The sequence below is a fragment of the Macrobrachium rosenbergii genome, chromosome 22 (assembly GCF_040412425.1).
Source record: "Macrobrachium rosenbergii isolate ZJJX-2024 chromosome 22, ASM4041242v1, whole genome shotgun sequence".
Classification (NCBI taxonomy): domain Eukaryota; kingdom Metazoa; phylum Arthropoda; class Malacostraca; order Decapoda; family Palaemonidae; genus Macrobrachium; species Macrobrachium rosenbergii.
The window spans coordinates 21,117,111-21,134,981 of NC_089762.1; the positions used below are offsets into that span (position 1 = coordinate 21,117,111).

At 44.1% G+C, this 17,871-nt stretch overlaps 1 protein-coding gene, 2 non-coding genes and 1 pseudogene across 3 annotated transcripts in view; 2 read left to right on the top strand and 2 right to left on the bottom strand.

The window, feature by feature from the left end:
* The window catches only part of LOC136850625 (protein artemis-like), a 100,383-nt gene that overhangs the window by 67,278 nt on the left and 15,234 nt on the right, over positions 1-17,871 (bottom strand). The window contains exon 3 of the mRNA XM_067124323.1: positions 3,407-3,669. Coding sequence (XP_066980424.1) covers positions 3,407-3,669 — 263 coding nt within the window. The remainder of the gene's footprint in view (positions 1-3,406; positions 3,670-17,871) is intronic.
* LOC136850886 (U6 spliceosomal RNA) lies at positions 949-1,054 on the bottom strand. The gene has a single exon (XR_010856778.1). It is a non-coding gene; the product is annotated as a U6 spliceosomal RNA (small nuclear RNA).
* Positions 13,868-13,971, top strand: LOC136850889 (U6 spliceosomal RNA). The gene has a single exon (XR_010856780.1). It is a non-coding gene; the product is annotated as a U6 spliceosomal RNA (small nuclear RNA).
* LOC136850891 (5S ribosomal RNA) lies at positions 15,450-15,566 on the top strand (annotated as a pseudogene).

Sequence of the window (17,871 nt, forward strand, 5' to 3'; positions counted from 1 at the left end):
AAAAAACTCTCTCTCGTGGTGCGGGTCTTGTGTTGCTTCCCATGGAAGCCCCTTTGTTTGTAGGCAACATTTAGCTGTTTACTTTTTGTATCATTGAGATCGGTGCATTCGATATGAAGGAGATGCAGTTTGAATGTCGATAACTTTAGTTTTGAGAAAAACGATATTTTTTGCTTCTCTGTGTATTTATTTGCTTGTTGTTACACAGTTTGATGTTTTTATGACATATTGAAAAGCCAAAAAATAGACTTGCAAAGTAATATAACTTCGCTAAATGAAGCTAAATGAAGCGAGTGTCAAAACACGGCTCAGGTTGGCCAGCGCGACGTCTTACTTAGTCAAGCTCTGAGCTGCTACTGACTGACTGCCACTGACTGCCCTGCGGCATTCCTGTCTTTCGCTGATGCGTACTAGGTCCACAGGGTTGCCATAGATCGCATTAGATATTATTATTTCATAGCTAAAAGGAAATTACCACCGATATACTGACAATATCATTACATTATACGAAAAATGTAATTTTGTCTATGATAGGGTTACTGTTTTGTTTATAACTCCTAACTATGGCTAACTTTTAAATAAAACTTTCTGAGAAGATAGTCAGGATATGTATGATGCCATATATAAACTATCCCAGAAAATTTGATTTCCGATTTTCCCGTCAAACGCCCCCTTAAGACAAAGACAACTGCGAAGGTGGAGAGAGAGGAGCCGAAGGTTGAAAAGTCTCAGGAAACAGACCCTTAAGAAAAAGCCAGAGTCTGATAATCAGAGGAAGAAGAAGACGAAAGATGTTTCTCTTCATCCAAAGGCTGTGACGAAAGAGGATGTTCTTCCCCAGCTGGTGGGTCTTGAGTGAGTGGTGAAAGTAGTTCGATTCGCCGATACGTAAGCAGGAACTCCCGCGAACGAAGAAGTCGTCAACTAGAGTATCGTATAGTAAACATAAAAAATGTGGAACGCTTCACGATTAGCGTGTCATCCTTGCGCAAGGGCCATGCTAATCTTCTCTGTATCGTTCCAATTTTAGTATATGTACTGCCGAAGCAAGTACTGGCTAAATTAAGAAGGACATCAGATGTTGAAGCGGGTAGTTGTGCGACATGATGAACAACTGGAGCGGTGTCAACACAAGACTTGAAGCTATACGGCGAAGCGAGCGTGGAGCGTCATGGCGTGACGCGCGAGAGGCTCCGTGGCAAGTACTAGAAGAGAGTCACAGCGTGGCGCCGAGCGTCAGTGGCTAGCGCCCGAGCGCTCAAGGTGGCGCGTGAAGCGTGAGAAGCGCCACGAAGAGCAAGACACGCGCTCCTGGCGCAAGACAAGAGAAAAGTCCAACACCTCAACTCGGGAAGGCGAATAGGAAGCCACTAAACACTCTCTCTAGGCGACAGACGCTCAAAACATCGTTCCCGAAGCGGGAGACGAAGGTGAAAGTCTGCACCTCTTAACAGGCAGATTGAATCTTGAAAGGTTCATGAGAGCATCCAGCTGTTGTTGCAAACCCAACAAAATCTTGCGCGTTGGAGAAGCCACTCTCTCGGGAGAAGGGCTGAACCTGAGAGAAGGAAAGGGGCGAGAGACGTATACTTCCTTCCACAGGAAGAAGCTCTAGCCCTTGCCTTAGCGACAGGGGGTCGAGTAGCGTGATCATTCGAAAAACACTTTATTCTCTTCTGCAGAGGAATATCCACGCAACTTTCGGGAAGAGTACAAGCGTCTAGAGGAAGAGGACGAAGCGTCCTCTCCTCTAAGCTTCTCTTAAGAGGGCGAGAGTCCAACCAGAGCTCCAACCCGAGGCGGGAGGACGTGTCGGAGGACGAAGCAATCCTTCAGGATGCGTGCCTGAGCACGATCCCCTGGCAGCCTGGGTAGCGTCATCAGGACCTGCCGAAGGGACGCCAGATCGGTGGGAAGCCCCGTAACCCTCATGCGGCTTTCGACATGCCCCCTCCCTGGTCCTGGGAGTTCGACAGAGGTCCAGGCCTAGAGGCATTATAGGGCCGATCTGACGCCCCTCCACAACACTAGGGCACTAGCACTAACACTATGCGTTTGAATTGCATTCACTTTAGTTTCAAGAGCACGCATTGACTCAACACGAGAGCCAGGGAATTACCTTCTGCAGCAACAAACTACAGGGTTAGTACTAAAATTTACTACAGGGTTACTAGTAGGAGAAAACCCTGACTGTCCATCTAAGGATGCACTCTAGGAGGAAGATTCTCCTCAGCCTATCACGCTCCAATTTAAGCATATAGGTTTCATATTTCTTCCACTCACCCTCAGACAATCCCCACACATTCATTACCCGATTATCATAGAGCATTGAACACCCTTACATATCATACATAAAGTGTGAGGAACTATCAAAGTCTTCGATAGCCTCACCTTACATTCACCCAAGCTACAGACTCAATAGCTAGAGGTAAGACATCTTAATTATAAGAAAAGTCAAAGCAAAATCAAAAACGGTCCACAAAGAGCGTATGCCAAGTCACAGATCCAGTCGAATACCAAAAACAACCAAAATACTTAAGTGACAACAAATTTTGAAATCCAAATGGTGGAGGAACTGACAACAGGTGTTGACAGTCCGGCGACAGAGAAAATCTGAATAGAAAATGGGAATGGTTCCTGATACCCGCCTCCCAGCGGCGGGAATGGGTACTAACCACCTGACCGGCCACTCGTGTAAGCCGCGAATTTTGAAATTCTGTCGGACTTCGGAGAATACAGCTATATATATATCTGACAGGTAAGTCTCATGAACAAAATTCTCAGTAGTAGACTGTTTGTTCTTTCTTGCTGAGTACAGTACATCATCCTGCTTTCATCAGTCAACTGGCCAGAGGTTCTGTAATGTATAACAAAGCACAGATACCCTGATGAATTTACATCTGAGCACTAACTACTCCCCAGCTTGTTTGGTAGGTAACAATACAAAAAAGAACTAACATATCAAAATCAAAACAGATATAAACACAATTACTGAATAACACATAATACTAAACAAATACAGTAAAGGCAAGGTTTAATGATGCAAGAAAATAAGGAAGGATAATTACAAGCTGACAAGACATAACTTCTTGTAGTCATGCATACATTAACATATTCTTGGCCACTCTGCAAGACATAACAGTTTGTGTCTGGAGCCATTTGGACCTTGAAAGAAGGTTCTAGGTCAGTGATGGGTTTGTGACAGATTTCACATTAAGGCTTTCAATGCCTATGAAAAACTCAGAAAGTATAATACTGTACACTATAATATAAAGAACAAAGAAAAAACTTTAGACTAAAGTAATAAAACAGAGTAATACAAAAGAAAGTTTCCACAAACAAGTTGGAATGTGATTCTTTGTGGATGCCTTTAGGTTATACATTGAAACATTTCTTAATTCAATACCTGGACAAACAAGATGTAGGAGGTAATTGTTTCCCTTTGCCAACCACTCTTCAACAAGATCACCTATAGCAGAGCAGCTTTCTTCTCGTGTTGGAAAATGTAATATATCCCGATGGCAAAAAGTTGTATCAATGTGCAATGAATCAACAGTTTTCACAGTCCCATCTGCATTGTGTAAAGCTCGTATTCTTTCAACATCACCCACGCTGGTACGAAAATCACCTGTGTACAGAACAGTCCCACCTCGTCCTTCAAACAAAAACCTGTAAGAAAAACAAAAATATTTTAGTGCTTAAGAAATAGTTCTATGCTAGCTTGAAGCTGGAATTTATCAAAATAACTTTCCTGAGTCATAGTATCCCTTGACTTGGTAACTGAAGTTAAAGTCTAAAAATTGTTTACAGAGATCTAAAATTTCAGAAGGTTATGAATATCCAGCAGTTCCACTTTAAAATTGTTCACTTACAAGTTTGGGTCTGGAGCAGGGGAAGATAAAATTAAAAGAACTTGAAATGACGTTTTTATAATAAAATAAAGTTTTATATATACTTACCAAGTAATTACTTAGCTAACGATTATGCTCGCACAGCATCCTAAATTCAAAATTCGTGGTAACGCATTAGTTGCAAAGCAGGGGTGACAGGTCCTGCCCACTGCAATGGGAGTGTGGAAGCGACTCGTAGCCAACAGCGTCATTCTATTTTACTGGCGCAAAGTCCATGAACTAAAAAGGGGAGAAGGGAGGGCTCCAAGTCAGTAATTACTTGGTAAGTATATATAAAAAGTTTATTTTATTATAAAAATTCATTTTTACGTAAGTAATTTACCAAGTAATTACTCAGCTGAATCCTACATTGATAGGAGGGTGGGATGAATAGACAATTCTACTTCAAAACATTAAGTGTGGTCACAACTTGAACTAGAAGGTATGACTAGCATTGAAACAATGCTTGTCATTTCCTTATCTGGTAAGAGAGCCACTGCAGGTGAATACTGCCTCTGGTTGGTGCTCATCTTAACCTGTAGTGGTACAGCTGTCGAGCCCCGAGTCGCCTCTACTTCAGTGGAAGTCTTGCAATGGAGGATACGCCTGATCACTGACAAGATGCAGGCAAAAAAACAGTTGCCCCTGCCCTGGGTGCAGTATCACAAACAAACAACCAGATAACGCTGTTACCCACCCTGACACAACAAACCACTATCCATCCAGAGGCGAAGAGACAGAATCTCTCCTATACTTCTTCCCCCAATACCATGCCAGCCACTGATAAAGGTCCGAGGGTACTGCAGTTTTCAAACATTGTTTCCATTTTTTTCAAATAATGAGACGTGAAGATCAATTTGCGCCTCCAAATGGTCGATTTAAGAATGGACGAGAGATAAATTGTGCTCCAAGGCGAAAGAGGTAACCACTGCTCTGATGTCATGAGCTCTAACTTTGATCAAAGGAAAAGTCTTCATGAATCTGGGAATGCGCTTTGATCAGGTCTCTGATAAAGAATGATAGGGCATTCTTTGAAAGTGGACAAGAGGGATTCTTGACAGAATACCAGAGGTTGCTAGCAGGTCCTCTGAACTTCTTGGTCCTATGCAGATAGTACCTCAAGGCAAAGAGCCCTCTCCTCTTCATCTGGGCCCAGGATTTCAATTAAATTCCTTATGTGGAAAGAGCAAGGCCAAGGCTTAGAAGAATCCTCATTCTTAGCTAAGAAGCCTATGATGAAAGAGCACACAGCATCCCCTTGGGAGAAGCCTACCCTCTTGTCAATCACATGCAGTTCACTTACATGTTTGGCTGTAGCCAGGGCTACTAGAAAGAGGGTCTTCTACTTAAGGTTCTTGAGGGAAGTGGAACTGAGTGGCTCAAAAGGGGAACCCGTAAGCCACTCAAGGGCTACATCCAAGTTCCAAGACACTAGATCAGATTTCTTCTGCTTGGAAGTGTCGAAAGACTCAACCTTTAAACGCCGACTGGACGTATCGTACGTCGACTAAAACTGTCTGTCGGGTGCCGATTGGATCGTTCCATCATCGATAACTACAAAAAATTTCAACCTTGGTCAACTTGACTCGACCGAAATGGTGAAAACGCTTTATAAGCTAAAACTCTTACATTCTAGTAATATTCAATCATTTACCTTCATTTTGCAACAAATTGGAAGTCTCTAGCACAATATTTCGATTTATGGTGAATTTTTTAACAAATTTTTTTTTATGCAGTAACTGAAAAAACAAATTTCAGAAATTCTTTAAGTAATTTTGTCGTAATTTTTGTACTGTTTTATATTAGCCGTTACATAAAGTTTTATATGAAAATGTGCGCAATTTCATGTAAAATACAACAAAAACAACCCATGGATGTAGCTTTTATCAGTTTGGAAATATTTTTGTATAAATCACGGTAAGTGCCAAAATTTCAACTCTTCGGTCAACTTTTGACTGGACCAAATGGTCGAAAAATGCAATTGTAAGCTAAAATTCTTTACATTCTAGTAATATTCAATCATTTACCTTCATTTTTCAACAAATTGGAAGTCTCTAGCACAATATTTTGATTTATCGTGAATTTTTGAAAAAACCTTTTCCTTACGTCCACGCGGTAATTCGGCCGAATATCTCAGAAATTCTTTCGTCACTTTGTCATAATGTTTGCACCGTTTTATATCAGTCATTTACATAACGTTTTATATAAGAAAATGTGCGCAATTTCATGTAGAATACAACAAAAAATAACTCATGGTTGTAGCTTTTATCAGTTTTGAAATATTTTCATATAAATGCAATAAGTGCTTAAAATTTCAACCTTCGGTTCTTTTGACTCGACAAAATGGTGAAAAACCAATTGTAAGCTAAAACTTATTCTAGTAATATTCAATCATTTACCTTCATTTTGCAACAAATTGGAAGTCTCTAGCACAATATTTAGATTTATGGTGAATTTTGAAAAAACTTTTGGGTTTACGTCTCATGTTAAGTTTCGGCAAAAATCTCAGAAATTCTTTCGTCACTTGTTGTAATGACGAAAAAACATTTTTCTTAAAAGTTACATAAAGTTTTATATATGGAAATGTGAGCAATTTCATGTAGAATACAATAAAAAATAACTCATGGTTGTATCTTTTATCAGTTTTGAAATATTTTCATATAAATCACGATAAATAGAAAAATTGACCTTTGGTCAACTTTATTTCGAGAAATGGTGAAAACTGCAATTGTAAGCCTAAACACTAATCAATTACCTTCATTTTCCAACAAACAGGAAGTCTCTACACAATATTTCGATTTATGGTGAATTTTTAAAAAAAAATTTTTAGATCCACGTTATTAATTCATGCATCATTTTGTGATAATATTTTCTGTGTTGCTTTGATCATTTTACAATTTGTTATATACAAAATCATCGCAATTTAGTGTACAATACAAAGAAAAAAATAACTCATTAGCTTTAACCATTTTGCTCACAGCACAATTTGTATACAATTATATATGAAATTTTTTTCGCGGTCATATATTTCAATATTTATATATGATAATGATATTTTTTCATTTCTGATGGTTGCATACTAAACTGATATGCAATGACAAAAAAGAGCCAAAATGAACGATTAATCTTAAAAACTAAGCGTGCTGTGATTTAAAAAAAACTTTTTTTCCATTTGGTTAACTCAACGATTTCAACATTCAGCGGCATGAACACTTTGTAAATAGAGGCTTTGTTTAAGGGTTAATGAGGTCATTAAGATCCTGGTTAGATGAAAGATCCATACCTCTGTTTAAAAATCCGAGGTTAGCATCACCCAATATCCTTTAACGGTGGACAAGGACAGACTCCTAGAGTTCCCCAGGTATAGGAGAAAATTCAAAATCTGGTTTAAAGATGTCTCAGAAGATGAGAGGTGATGTCTGAGGCACCATAGACGGAACACTGTCCACTTTGACTGGTAGACATTGCATGTCAATTGTCGTCTGCAATTTGCAATAACTTCCACAACTGCTCTTAAAAACCTTTCGCTCTGATGAGTTTCCTGACAGTCTGAAGCCTGTCAGAGCGAGAGTGGACAACCCTTGGTGGTATCCCTTGAAGTGAGGCTGTTTGAGTAGCCAAGGTTTTTTGGGGAAGCAGCCTCGGGAAGTCTACCAGAAGATGTAGAAGGTCTGGGAACCATTCCTTCATGGACCAGAACAGAGCTATGAGTGTCACTGAAACGTTGCGGTGTGACACGAACTTGTTCAGGACTTCCCTCACTAAGTTGAAGGGTGGGAAGGCATAAGGTCAAGGCCCGACCAGTCAAGGAGAATGGTGTCCGTTGTCCATGCCAAGGGATCCGGGGCTGGAGAGCAGAAGAGAGGAAGGCAATTGTTTCTTGAGGTGGCAAACTGGTCTAAGGACAGCTTGCCCCACAATATACAAAGGTCGACACACATCCTGTGGTCCAAGGTCCACTTGGTAGGAAGGACCTGCTTCCAACAGCTCAAGTCAGCAGCCAGGGCACTTAATTTCCTCTGAATGAAGCGAGTAACCAGCGTCACTTGATTCGGGTGTGCCCAAAGTAGAAGGTCCTTTGCAGTCTGGCAGAGGGAAAAGGAACGAGTGCCTCCGTTCCTGATGTACGACAGAGCAGTATTGTTGTCCGCATGAACAACCACTGTCTTCTTGCGAGCTGAGGTCGAGAAATGCTAGAGACCTAGACGAACGGCCTTCAGCTCCTTTATGATGATAAGAAGACTGCTTTCCTTCGTGGGCCACGTCCCGGAAACCTCCTGACCCCCTAGAAGGGCTCCCCTGGCTAGATCTGAGGCATCTGAGTAGAAGTCTAGGTCAAGGCTTGGAGGGTGAAGAGATCTTCCCTGCAAAAGTCTTCCTTCGGACAGCCACCATTGGAGGTCCGATTTTATCTCCTGAGTGATGGGAAAGACGACAGATTCCAGTTGAGTCTTCCTGTTCCAGTTGGCTTTGAGGAAGAATTGGAGAACTCTCATGTGCAACCTGCCCAACTTGATGAAGGTCTCGATAGATGACAGAGTCCCTAGAAGGTTCATCCACTGATGGGCCGAACACAACAACAGAATGAGGAAACCGCGAATTGTCTGGAGGCAGTTTGTGATTCTCTTGGGGGATGGAAAAACCTGAAAGTCCAAGAGTTGAGAATCATCCCCAAATAAAGAATCTCCTGTGTAGGGGCTTCTGGAGATTTAGAAGAATTCCTAGATCTTGAGAAAGTTGGAGAGTTGTCTCTTTGAAGGAGATTGAAGAAGCCAGTCGTCCAGGCAAAGGCTTATGTTCATGCCGACTAGGTGGAGCCATTTGGTGAGAGGGGAGAGGACTCGTGAGAATACTTGGGGAGCCATGGAGAGGCTGAAGCAGAGGGACCAAACCTGGAAGACTTTTCCCTGGAAGACGAACCTGAGATACTTCCTGGACATCAGATGAATGGGAATGTGGAAGTATATATCTTGCATATCTAGTGTGATCATCCAATCACCGGGTGAATGGAAGCCATGACTGACTGATTCGTCTCCATTTTAACTTTGTCTTCCTTGCGAAGAGATTGAGGGTGCTTACATCTAGGACTGGTCTCCAACACCCCGACGTTTTGGGGACTATAAACAGAAGATTGTAGAAACACTGGGAGTGTACGCCCTCGACTACTTCTATGGCTCTCTTCAGAAGGAGAAAGGGTACTTCCTTCAAAAGGGCCAAACGTTTCTCTGAGTCTCTTGAGTAAGGCGTCAAGGTGATGGGAGAGGTAACTACTGGAGGGTTCTCTGAGAACGGGATGCAGTAGCCCTCCTTTAACACTTTGACGATCCACTGGTCTGCTCCCCTGTGATCCCTCTTCTCCCAAAAAAGGAGAAGCCTGACTCCTACTGAGGCACGAAGGACTTCTGGTTCATTTCTTGGATGGCAGCTTGGAGGAGCCCTTCTTAAAGGATCTAGATTGGAACTGGAGGTTGGAGTGACGTCTAACTTGCGGTTTGGGCTTATTTCCATGATAGGGATGCTGTTGCAGCGGAGAGATCATCTTGGGAATAAAAAGAAGACGAAGAACTCTTGGGGCGTTCAGAAGACTGAGCTGGCAGGTCTTGAGTGGATTTCTTCTGGAGATGCGACACGATCTCTTTCATGACTGACTGGGGGATAAAGGCAAGAAGAATCCAATGGAGAAAATAACAAGGCGGATCTCTGCAAAGAAGTGACTCCTCTTGCGGTGACGGTGCACCAAAGTTCTCTCACCAAAGTTCTCTCTTTTTAAGAAATCCAAAAGCGTACAGGGCCGCGAGTTCTGAAGAGCTGTACTGGATGGCTTTGTCAGAGCAAGAAAGAATACTGAACAGGTCTGCTGTGAAGAGCTCGTCCAAGCCCTTGAAGTCCTCGATCTTCTTTGCAAGGGCTCCTACTGTCCAATCCAGAAAGCTTAGTACAGGCAGTCCCCGTTATTGGCGGGGATTCCATTCTGACAGAATGAGGATAAGCGAAAATCGCTGATAACCAAAAATTGGCAATCTTCAGCACTTATTGGCGCCGATAACCAGAGATCAGCACCTCTGTTAGGTACGTATCGGCACCGACAAGCGGAAATCAGCAATTTTCTGCGGCGAAAATCGCTGAAAATTGCCAATTTTTGTCGCTAGACAAGTGCCATAAGACTGGATCACCAATAACAGAGTACTGCCTCTACTTCAAAAACCTTGGAGAGGTTCTTAACGAGATGGTCCAGTTCCAAGGAAGGGAAGAAAACTTTGGCCAAAGCGAAGGCTGACTGACAAGAAGAGTCGATAAGGCCGAAGAAGTCCCCTTGGCAGAGGCAGCAACTCCCAAAGAGGGAGCTTCCCCAGTGATATATGGGTGATATTTCCATTTGAACAGACGAGAGGGAGGCTGGGCAAAAGTTGCTTTGCCCTGTTCTCACTCCGTTGAGAGCCAGTCTTCAATCTCTTGCATTGCTTTCTTGGAGGAGGAAGAAAGCAACATCTTGGGAAGTCGAGAGCGATCTTCAGGAAGACTCCTCATAAGGAAGGAAGAAGTAGATGTTGCAGCAGCCGAGGAGAAAAGGGTAGGAAAACTCCGCAGCAGGAACTGAAGATGCATAGGCTGTGGGAGTAGAAGCATCTTGTTCGATCTCCTCTTCGTTTTCCGACGAGACCAGAGGCAGGGGCAAGTCTTGAGAAGGCTTCGAAGAGGGCACTTTCCTAATGAAACTCAAGATCTTTGACAGCTGCATTTGGAATCCTTGGGAGAGAACAAAACAGGAGAAACCCATGGATGTGCAGGTAGTTGAACCAAGGCAAAAACTGAAGGATCCACAATGTAGCTGCAAGATGATAGTAGGTTGTCGAAGTTTCCCTGTGACGTTTGACAGTTATGCACCTTTTCAGTGGCCGGGACAAATCAAGGAAGCATCTGCAATGCCCGCGGTCGGAATCTGAGTCCAAGCTCAAAAACAAGCGGCACACATCCAATGACATGCCTTTCCAGCGGCAGTCTGTCAAAGCCTGGGATCTTGCAACAGGCTTGACTGAAGGGTAGCAACCTGTGGGCAAACCCTGCCAGCCTCCCTTGGACCTCCAGTATGTCTTCTCCCAGGTTCAGGGGCGCGGGACACTGACCTTCATCTAGGAGAACCGATGGGACAGGAAACCACCTTCACTGACACTTCACCCAACGCTTTATCACTGAAAACTTTGTTCATCAGGACTCTAAGGGATGCCCCTATCTCCAACACTGAATTAACCACTAGATTTATTTTCTTGTCAAACTTAGACTCAATTCTAGACTCAAGACTGGCAAAGGCATCGGGGTCACAAGCACAGGAGTATGTGGAGGGATAGAGGGAGGGCTGAGGATAAGAGGAAAGAGTGTGACTGGGAGCAGAGGGAAGAGGGAGGATGGAGTCTGTCTTAGGCTTAGGAGAAGAATCCCTACTAAAAGAGGCCCTACTTCTGGCCCGAGCAGCCGCCTTCCTTATCCTATGCTTCTCAACCTTACTAAGATGAGATTCAAGTACCTTCCACTTAAACTCATCCCAGTCCTTGCACTCCCAACACATATTCTCCCTCAAACACACCTACCCTCTACATGTGGTGCACCTGATATGTGCATCATAAATAAGCTTAACTAATCAAACCTTACAGCCTTCACTGCAATAGTGATGACTGGAAGAGCTAGAATCAGACATAGTTAACTAGAAGTAAGTCTAAATGCACTGACGAAACCAACAACAAAAAAAAAAAAACAACAGCTTGGGCTAAACAAAAGTGAAATACTTCACCGACTTCAGCAAGCATGCAACAACCAGCAAATCAGGCAAGACTGCAGTGACCGACGTGTTGTCGGCAGCGCAGCATAAAAGAGAATGACACCGTTGGCTGCGAGTTGCTTCCACGCTCCCATAGCAGTGGGTGGGCCTGTCATCCTCTGCTTTGCAATTAACGCGTTACCGTGAAGTTTGAATTTAAAATGCCGAGTGAGCATAACTGTTAGCTAAGTAATTACTTGGTAAGTTACTTATGTAAAACTTCTTATATAAGAACTTATACTAAGTAATAGTCATTGTATACATCCTGACATGGTAAAATTCCATTATCTTATATTCAATCATCCAAAACTTACAAAACAAAATTATCTATATCATTACAGAAAGATTAAAATTGAAACTCAATCCACAGGTCCTGATTTTGCCTGTCTGACACGGGGTGTGCTCACGGAGGCAGCCATACTGAAACTTGCCTACATCTAAAAAATAATTTGTTCATGAGACTTACCTGCCAGATATATATATAGCTGTATTCTCCGAAGGTCCGACAGAATTTCAAATTTCGCGGCACACGCAGTGGCCGGTCAGGTGGTTAGTACCCATTCCGCCGCTGGGAGGCGGGTATCAGGAACCATTCCCATTTTCTATTCAGATTTTTTCTGTCGCCGGACTGTCAACACCTGTTGTCAGTTCCTCCGCCTTTGGATTTCGAAATTGTTGTCACTTAAGTATTTTGGTTTTTTTTGGTATTCGACTGGATCTGTGACTTGGCATACGCTCTTTGTGGACCGTTTTGATTTTGCTTTTGACTTTTCTTATAATTAAGATGTCTTACCTCTAGCTATCGAGTCTGTAGCTTGGGTGAATGTAAGGTGAGGCTATCGAAGACTTTGATAGTTCCTCACTCTTTATGTATGATATGAAGGGTGTTCAATGCTCTATGATAATCGGTAATGAATGTGGGATTGTCTGAGGGTGAGTGGAAGAAATATGAAGCCTATATGCTTAAATTGAGCGTGATAGGCTGAGGAAATCTTCCTCCTAGAGTACATCCTTAGTTGGACAGTCAGGGTTTTCTCCTACTAGTAACCCTGTAGTAATTTATTACTAACCCTGTAGTTTGTTGCTGCAGAAGGTAATTCCCTGGCTTCGTGTGGAGTCAATGCGTGCTCTTGAAACTAAAGTGAATGCAATTCAAACGCATAGTGTTAGTGCTAGTGCCCCTAGTGTTGTGGAGGGGGCGTCAGATCGGCCTATAATGCCTCTAGGCCTGGACCTCTGTCGAACTCCCAGGACCAGGGAGGGGGCATGTCGAAAGCCGCATGAGGGTTACGGGGCTTCCACCGATCTGGCGTCCCTTCGGCAGGTCCTGATGACGCTACCCAGGCTGCCAGGGATCGTGCTCAGCACGCATCCTGAAGGATTGCTTCTCGCCCTCCGACACGCCCTCCCCGCCACGGGTTGGAGCTCGGTTGGACTCTCGCCCCTCTTAAGAGAAGCTTAGAGGAGAGGACGCCACGCCCCTCTTCCTCTGAGACGTTTGTACTCTTCCCTAAAGTTGCGTGGATATTCCTCTGCAGAAGAGAATAAAGTGTTTTTCGAATGATCACTCTACTGCGACCCCCTGTCGCGCTAAGGCAAGGGCTAGAGCTTCTTCCCCTGTGGAAGGAAGTATCGTCTCTCGCCCCCTTCCTTCTCTCAGGTTCAGCCCTTCTCCCGAGAGAGTGGCTTCTCCAACGCTGCGAAGATTTTGTTGGGTTTGCAACAACAGCTGGATGCTCTCATGAACCTTTCAAGATTCGAATCTGCCTGTTAAGAGGTACAGACTTTCACCTTCGTCTCCCGCTTCGGGAACGATACAGAGCGTCTGTCTTCTAGAGAGAGTGTTTAGTGGCTTCCTATTCGTCTTCCCGAGTTGAGGTGTTGGCCTTTTCTTGTCTCGCGCCAGGAGCGTCGCCTTGCTCTTCATGCGCTTCTCACGCTTCACGCGCGCTCCTCACCTTGACGCTCGGCGCGCGCTAGCCATGACGCGCGCGCGCCACGCTGTGACTCTCTTCTAGTACTTGCCAAGGAGCCTCTCGCGTCACGCCATGACGCTCCGCGCCGCTTCGCCGATAGCTTCAAGTCTTGTGTTGACACCGCCCAGTTGTTCATCATGTCGCACAACTACCCGCTTCAACATTTGATGTCCTTCTTAATTTAGCCAGTACTTGCTTCGGCAGTACATATACTAATTGGAACGATACAGAGAAGATTAGCATGGCTCTTGCGCAAGGATGACACGCTAATCGTGAAGCGTTCCACATTTTTTATGTTTACTATATCGTACTTTAGTTGACGACTTCTTCGCTTGGAGTTCCCGCCACGTATCGGCGAATCGGAACTACTTTCACCACTCACTCAAGACCCACCAGCTGCGGAAGAACATCCTCTTCGTCACAGCCTTTGTATGAAGAGAAACTTCTTTCGTCTTCTTCTTCCTCTGATTATCAGACTCTGGCTTTTTCTTAGGGATCTGTTTCCTGAGACTTTTCAACCGTCTCGCTCTCTCTCTCCACCCTCGCAGTTGTCTTTGTCTTAAGGGGAGCGTTTGACTAAAAAAATCGGAAATAAAATTTTCTGGGATATTTTATATATGGCATCATACATATCCTGACTATCTTCTCAGAAAGTTTTATTTAAAAGTTCGCCACAGTTAGAAGTTATAAACAAAACAGTAACCTATCATAGTCAAATTACATTTTTCATATAATGTAATGATATTGTCAGTATATCGGTGGTAATTTCCTTTTAGCTATGAAATAATATCTAATGCGATCTATGGCAACCCTGTGGACATAGTACGCATCAGCGAAAGACAGGAATGCCGCAGGGCAGTCAGTCAGTAGCAGCTCAGAGCTTGACTAAGTAAAACGTCGCGCTGGCCAACCTCAGCCGTGTTTTGACACTCGCTTCATTTAGCTTCATTTTAGTTATATTACTTTGCAGGTCTATTTTTGGCTTTTCATTATGTCATAAAAACATCAAACTGTGTAACGGCAAGCAAATAAATACACAGAGAAGCAAAAAATATCGTTCTTCTCAAAACTAAAGTTATCGACATTCAAACTGCATCTCCTTCATAACGCTTTGCACCGATCTCAGATACAAAAAGTAAACTAAAAGCTAAATGTTTGCATAACAAAGGGCTTCCATGGGAAGCAACACGAGACCCGCACCACGAGAAAGAGTTTTTTCCCGAAGGAATGTCACTTCCAAGAGAGGTAGCAAGTGACTCCCTTCATCTCCAGACTCCTTTGCAACCAGGCTTCATTTTGCACAAGCCTGGAAAGAGTGAGGGGCAGACGTTTGGTCCCCTCCTACTGTTAGAGAGAGGTTACTTGATTCCCTTCCTGTCTCCTCTTTTGTTTTTGTTTCCCAACTGCCTTCCGGTCAAACAGAAAATTGTTTGACCTGCTCGAACAGATGTTCGAGCGGAGAGAGCAGTGGAACAGATATTGACTCGGTGTTCCCGGGATTTTACTACAGATTGTTTCTAGTCCCGAAACTTTCAGTAGGCTGGAGACCCGTCTTGGACGTCAACAGGTCGAACAACTTGGTCCGAAGGAAAAGTTCAAGATGGAGACCTCGCAGTCAATACTAGGAGCCCTTCATCCCGGGATTGATGGTATCTTTGGATCTCCAAGATACTTATCTTCACGCCCCAATTCATCCACGTTCGGTGAAGTATCTCAGGTTGTCTTGGGGACTAGACGTACCAGTTCAGGGCTCTCTGCTTTGGACTCTGCATTAACGGCCATACCACGTTGAAAACACCGCTTCTCGTCCGATCAGCGGTTAAGCAACGTTGGGTCTGGTCAGTACTTGGATGGTTGACCGCCTGGGAACACCAGATGCTGTTGGCGTCACATTTTGCTCCGAGGGTGTTTACATCGTCTCATGAAAAACGTTGCGATGCAGTTGCATCTGTCGCACGCCAGATCTCACTCTACTTGGACGACTGGTTGATTCGAGCGCCGCCGGTTAAGGTATCTGGAGGACCTTCAGTTGACTCTGCAACTCGTGAAGTCCCTGGGACTTCTGGTCTGTGGAGAAGTCGCAGCTGATCCCCTCACTGTCCATTGTGTCTGGGAATTCAGATCTTTTCAGCGGCTTTTATAGCGTCTCCATCGCAAGAACGGCAACTTCTATGTACGAAAAAGTTTCGCCTTCTTGGAAAAGGAAACATGCTAGGTGAAGGAAGGAATGAGTCTGCTGGGGACCATTTCCTCGCTGGAGAAGTTTGTTTTCTGGGAGTCTGCATCTCAGGCCTCTTCAGTTCTTTTGTTGGAGAACTGACAAAGCAAGGAAGACACTTGAAAGAGGAATTGAGAATTCTTCCTTATATAAAGAGGATCTGTGGTGGTGGCTCGATCCAACGGAATTGCAGAAAGGGATCTCCCTCAAGCTTCTGAACCCCAACCTAGTGTTGTTTTTTCGACGGGTCGTCAACAGGTTGGGGGCAACACTAGAGGGAGAGAAAGTGTTAGGAACCTGAGAGAGGAACAGGTGTCCTGGCACATCGACTTCAAAGATTTGGCGGCTATCTTTTAGCTCGCCAATTCTTCGAGGTCCAAGTTTGCAATCGTGTAGTTCTAGCAAACTCGGACAATACTTGTTCCCTGTTCAGCCTTGCAAGAGAGATTATTCTTTGAGCCTATGCTCGCAACATTTCGATTCTCACAAGTTTTGTGGCAGAGGTCGAAAATGTTCGAGCAGACCTGCTCTGTTGGCGCCATCAACTCCTGCCGAAGGAATGGACCCTTCTTCAGGAGGTTTGCCAAGATTTTTGGAAATTTTGGGGTCGCCATCTTGTGGATATTTTCACGACCTCAAGAACAGCGAGGCTCCCTCTGTAAAGCTCATCTGTACTCGACCCTGGGGCAGTTGCGATAGTTGCTCTTCCCTGGGATTGAACAGGGAATAGATGTTTACGCCTTTTTTCCCGTTCTAAATTCTGGGAGAAGTCATACAAGTTCAGCGGCCTCACAAGGGACGCAGGATGACTCTCATCCCCATGTTTGGCCTTGAACCACTGGTTCTCGGAGTTTCTCTTCTGGTTGGTAGACGTTCGAGGACCCTTCCTATGAGAGCAGACCTGCTCATACAAACCCACTTCAGGAGATATCTTTGAATCTCCCCGCTCTGAACCTGACTGCTTTCAGACTATCGAAACTTGGTCAGAGCGAAGGGGTTTTTTCTGGCCAGGTGGCACGGGCCATCGCTAGAGCCAGAAGTTCTTCATCTAAAGGATATATCTAGCGAAGTGAGCAACCTTCAAAGGTTGGTGTAGAAAGAAGGGATTTTCCTCTTCCTCTATCACTGTGAGCCAGGTTATGGATTTTCTCCTTTACTTAAGAGAAAAACTCGATATAGCAGTTCCGACTATCAAGTGTTATCGGAGCATGCTTTGATTGTATTCAGACACAGAGGATTAGCTTTGTCTGACAATAAGGACCTCCACGATCTTACGAGCTCTTTCAAGACGTCCAAGGTTCCTCAGCTGATTTCCCCTGCTTGGAACTTGGACGTAATGCTCAAGTTTTTGATGTTTAGTCCTTTTGAGCCTCTCCACTCTGCATCTCTTAAGGATGTTACTCAAAACGGCATTCCTCGCGGCGAAGAGAGTGAGAGAAGTTCGAGGCCGTCATGTGGGCTTCAAGGAACACAATGCTGTCTATTCTTTAAGCCCTAAGTTCTTGGCTAAGAATGATAGGTCTTCTAACCCTTGGCCTAGACACTTTGAAATTAAAGGTTTAGCAGACCTTATTGGACAGGAACCTGAGGGAGTTCTATGTCCAGTTAGAGCTCTCAAGTACTACCTTAAAGGAACACAGGACACTCGTGGTCCATTGGATGTTTTATGGTGTTCTGTGAGGCAACCAGTTAAACCTATGTCGAAGAATGCACTGGCATTCTTCATTAGGACGTCATTAAGGACGCACACTCTAGTTGTGACGACTCCAACTTCAAGTTGTTGAGAGTTAACGCTCACGAGGTGAGGGCAGTTGCTACCTCCATGGCGTTCAAGAAAATATGGTACTCAGTGACATTTTTAGTGCCACATTTTGGCGAAGTCAATTCGGTGTTTGCCTCACACTCTTGGCAAGATGTTTAGGTAGCATAAAAAATTGCTTTTCGCTGGGACCATACATTGCTGCTTCAGCAACC